Source organism: Crocodylus porosus, unplaced genomic scaffold (genome assembly GCF_001723895.1).
Source record: "Crocodylus porosus isolate Cpor-Errol unplaced genomic scaffold, CroPor_comp1, whole genome shotgun sequence".
Classification (NCBI taxonomy): Eukaryota; Metazoa; Chordata; order Crocodylia; family Crocodylidae; genus Crocodylus; species Crocodylus porosus.
In genome coordinates, this window is record NW_017728949.1 from 3316282 (window position 1) to 3321245 (window position 4964).

Here is a 4964-nt window from a genome sequence, read left to right on the forward strand (position 1 = left end):
CTCATCCGCCCACCCTTGTAACCTGTCTAGGTCCAATTACAGCCTATTCCTCCCTTCTAGCGTGCCCACATCCCTCATCTTACTGTCATCAGCAAATTTGAACAGGGTGCTTTTTACCCCCTTGTCCAAGTCGCTGGTGCAGATGTTGAACAGTGCGGGCCCAAGGACCAAGCCCTGTGGAACCGCACTGCCCACATCCCTCCAGGTCGAAAATGACCCATCCACTACCACTCTCTGGGTGTGGCCCTCCAGCCAGCTGGTGACCCAATTGACTGTGTGCATGTCGACATCACAGTCCCGCAGTTTCTTAATGAGAACAGGGTAAGAGACAGTGTCGAAGGCCTTCCGAAAGTCCAGGAAGACTATGTCCATTGCTACCCCTGCATCTAATGATTTGATGATCTGATCATAGAAGGCCACCAGGTTGGTCTGACAGGAGCTGCCACTGATGAACCCATGTTGGTTGCCCCTAAGCATGAAATCCCCTCCTGGCCCCTCATGGATGTGTGCCAGCATAATTTTCTCAAACAGCTTACCTAGGATTTTCCTTCATTTTCCCCTTGTATTGGGAACCCAATAGTTTCCTTTATTCAGGTAATACTGAAGATGAAGTCAAGGGAGGTAATCTAAAGCAAGGACTAACTTAGGCCCCTTCTATTTTATCGTTTAATACTCAGCCTTTAAGTTATTCAGCACATATAGGAAAGTAGGTCAAGTACTATCATACATAGTGAGGATGCACTTTCACAGTGAACCATTAGGTGGAACAAATGAACCTTTGAAAGCAATCCAATTTGGCCACATTCCCCTGTACTGAGAAAGCATGTCGATTTTATAGGTTATGCAGGAAGAGCAGCCATACATGCATATATAACTTAAGCTTTTATAAACACTCAAGATCTGAATATGGATAAATATAACAATGTCCAAAGAAAAAAAAAAACTAGGAAACGTATTTCTAGTCCACCTGGATTGCCTGTTAACAAGAGAAATGCAACTCCATATCAGTAACCTGCTAAGCCAAAAGGTCAACTCAGGACATGCCAATCTGGTCATCCAATGAAGCTGAACAAGACTGCTGCAGTCTAATACACACACACACGGGCACTGAGGGCCCTGCTACACCTTCAAATTATTTCTGGATAGAAACCAGCTATCGAGTTGCTAGACATTTTCAAGCACTATCTTTGCAGCTGGTCAGCTATTTTTATAATGGGACAGTCGTTTTTCTGGTGTGAGAATTATATTGCCCATGTGTCTGGTATAAATTTATGGCACAACTCACCAGCTTATTGTGCAACAAATATAACATCGTGCAGGGGCCTAAGAGCAATGTATCAACACAAGATCTGAAGGCCGATTCGAACATTTTAAAAGGAGACATAATTAAGAAACTAAACAGCTGCATGACAGAAGCATTCAATTAAAAAAGAAAATGGGCCACTTTTTTTTTTTTTGATCAAGGGCCAGATCTTGAGGGTGCTTAGTCTTGAAAGGCATTGTTGTAATCACTTCTATTTTTTAGTTTTGCTTCATTGACCAGGAGGCCAGTTAAAAGCATTCAGTTGAGGTTTCAGTGACATTAGTTGTAGACTCAGGAATTCAAGGATTCAAGAAATTAAAGAAGTCAAGAAATCGTTTAATAGGGTGGGCCATGACAAGGCTGTCACTATCCACCCTGTTTCACTCCTGCAGAACTGGGTGCTGGCCTAGCATCCACAAAGAAGGGCAAAGCTGCTAGGAAAAATGGTATTCCACCAAAATTCCTCCACCATCTTAACCCACTGGCAAAACAATGGCTTCTGGCTCTCTTTTCAACTGTGATGGAGAACGGCCATACTTCACAAATCCGGCATGAGGCAATGATGATAGCCCTGCCAAAACTAGGAAAGCCGGTATGTAACCCTGGGAGCTACAGGCCCATCTCTTTGCTCTGCACAACCTATAAGCTCCTGGAGCATCTCATCCTTCTAAGAATCAGCCCCATCATCTCCAAGAACAGGCAGTCTGACTTTAGACCCCACTGTAGCTGCTGCGAACAAGTCCTTGCTATCATTACAAACATTGAGGCTGGTTTTCGCCACAAGCTGAAGACCAGGGCCACCTTCACAAATCTTTCCTCGGCTTACGATACTGTGTGGGAACACGGAATGATGCTCAACTGTCCCTGCTACTACCATGTGCCAAATTACTTAAGCTGCTGTGGGCTTTGATAAGCAACAGAAGGATGAAGATCTACCTATAAGGTCAGCACTCCAAGAATATTCAACAACAGCCTCCCACAGGAAAATGTTCTGGCACCGATAGTTTGTAACATCTATATAAGTGATATGCCCTACACATCATTGCAGAAATGTATCTACACCGACTATATCGCTTTGACGACACAAGCAAAATCTTTTCAGGATACTGAAGCCACACTGAACTCTGATTTATCAATAATGGCCGAATACTTCCATAAGTGCATATTACAACCAAATCCAACCAAGTCCATTGTCTCCACATTCCTTCTTGACAATCACAAGGCACATAACACCCTCAACATCACCTTTTGTAGAGAAAAAGTGTATCACAACCTAACTCCTACCTACGTTGGAGTGGCCCTTGACTGCTCTCTATCTAACCTACCAATATCACCTCTGAATGACTGCCATGAAAACAAAGGCACAAGCTGGGGTGCAAAAAAACAGGGAAAAAAAAAAAAAAAAAAAGCAAAAGCCACTATCCTCTGCACTTCTGCCAAAGCCCTGGTCTTCTAAATAGCTGAGTACTGTGCACCCATTTGGGCCTCAAGTGGACATACCAAACTCATCGACACACAACTCTACTCAGTAATGAGGACCATCTCTGGAATTTTGATATCAACTCCAGTGCAGTGGCTACCAGTACTTTCAAACATTACTCCTCCCTCTATCAATGGGATGCATCACTATACAGGGAAATAATGTGCATCAATAGTAATCTGGAGCTTCCCATCCACAGAGACCTTCAAGATCCCCCAGCTTGTCACATGATTTCACGAAAACCCTTTTGGACACTAACCGAGCACCTCCTATACCACAACACTGAAGAATCTTGGAGGAAAGCTTGGGCAGAAAACACTTTCCAAACAAACAACTCGTTTCCAACCCAACAATGCGACAACCAGCCTTCAACCTTCCATAGAGCACGCGGACAACCCTTAATAGGATATGCACTAAACTTGGCCAGTGTGGCCACCTGAAGTAGAAGCGGCACCTAAAAACCTCTCCTAGCTGCACCTGGAAACCCTGACCAAACCATGGAGCACATAATAACATCCTGCCCCAGATACAAGTTTGAGGAAGACACCTTGGAGTTGCACTTACTTTCCAGCAGGGCACTTGTCTGGTTGGGGAACGTGGAATTAAAATGGTGATGATAACTCTTGCTCCTAAAGCCATATGAAAGAAGGGCCGAAGCAGTTCCAAATTCTATTGGACAAAACCCAAGAGTCAAGTTCCAAGTTTCAACTGAGCAAAGCTCAATTATTTAAATCCATGTGGCTCTACCACTGGGCAAGTATCCTCCTTCCCAGCCTCACATCACCCGCCTTGGGCTTCATATACTACCCAAATCTGTAGCCAACACGGTACGTGCCAAACCAGGGACCCTGGGGTTCAGATGCATCCTAGTTTTGCTTGCTCTTAGCCAAAAGGTCAAGGACCAAGCCAGAGGAAGCAAAAAAGCAGTTCCCCTTTACCACAAGATTGTGCAGTCGAGTCTCCTGCATTTAGGGAAACTTGCAGGGGTGTTTCCCTGCAGCGCAACAAGGGACAGGCCTCAGAAAACCACTTACTAGCCCACAAGAGGCCTGGTGATTGTGATATTTCTGCTGTTAGGTGAGAATTTTTTTTTTTTTAATTATTTTTTTATTTCATTTGCATCCAAGGCCAAATCAGTCAAAACTAATTTGAAATCCAAGAGTCCAAAACCGTAAGTGGCCCTACTACCAGCAAATATCCTCCATCCCCATCTGGGGCTTCAGACATTTCCAAACCCTGTGGTGGGCATCCTATTTGCAGGCCAAGCCTGGAGGCTTGGGGTTCAGATGCCCCCGAGTTTCACTTGCTCTCAGCCCCTCAGAGCAAACAAGGGAGGAGACTCTTATTTCCATAAAGCCGCTGCAGCTCGGCAGGGACTGGACTACGCCAGAAGAGCAGTTCTCCCGGGGAGCAGTTTAGGAAAGCTGCCTTCTTGAACAGAGATACATGGTATTTCCCCCGTCAGGTTAAGAAGCCGCTAGATTTGTCCTGAGCCTTCATGGACTACGTGTGCTCTTAGCCTATAAAAAGCCAAGAGTACACTTGATCCTAGCCAAAATGAACCACTTTTATCTGAACGCGTTAAAGCAAAACCACCCGCGGGGAGCAGGGGGCGGGCGAGTTGGGCTGCCCTGGTCTCAGCTACAAACAGCGGGCGCGTGGGCTAGGACAGCTCTGAGGGGAGACCCAAACCCAACTCCCACCGACAGGACAACAAGGGCGAGAGCTGCGCGGGGCCCTCGGGACGCACGCACGGCAGCAGGGCCACGAGGATAAGCAAAGACAACGCCTTGCCCTCCGGCTGCAGAGGCGGCGCCAAAACCCCGCCCTGCCTCCACCACCCAACAGACAGCCCGCCCCAGCCAGCCCCGCTCTCACAGGAAGTAGGCTAACGACGCTCAGAGCGCCGTGACGTCAGCGCTATCTTCCGCCTCCCGCCACGTAAGCTGGGAAAAGCCTAGGCCCTGGCGGAAGAAGCGGAAATGCACTTTTCCCGCCCCTCCCCCTGCCCACTTTACACCCAGCCCCGCCCCCCCAGCTTCGCGCGCTGCTCACTTCCGGCCGTCGTTCTTCCGGCCTGCGGCGCGCGCGTGCAGCCGAGCTCGCGGTAGGTCGGCACGTGGCCGCACCATGCTGGTGCTGTTCGAGACCGCGGCCGGCTACGCTATCTTCAAGGTCAGC

At 47.6% G+C, this 4964-nt stretch overlaps 1 protein-coding gene across 1 annotated transcript in view; it reads left to right on the forward strand.

Annotated features, from left to right (window-relative positions):
* The first annotated feature begins 4841 nt into the window (after window positions 1–4841).
* The window catches only part of NOP58 (NOP58 ribonucleoprotein), a 43871-nt gene continuing 43748 nt past the window's right edge, over window positions 4842–4964 (forward strand). The window contains exon 1 of the mRNA XM_019553815.1: window positions 4842–4958. Within this exon, the coding sequence (XP_019409360.1) occupies window positions 4914–4958 (45 nt within the window). The 5' untranslated portion in view covers window positions 4842–4913. The remainder of the gene's footprint in view (window positions 4959–4964) is intronic.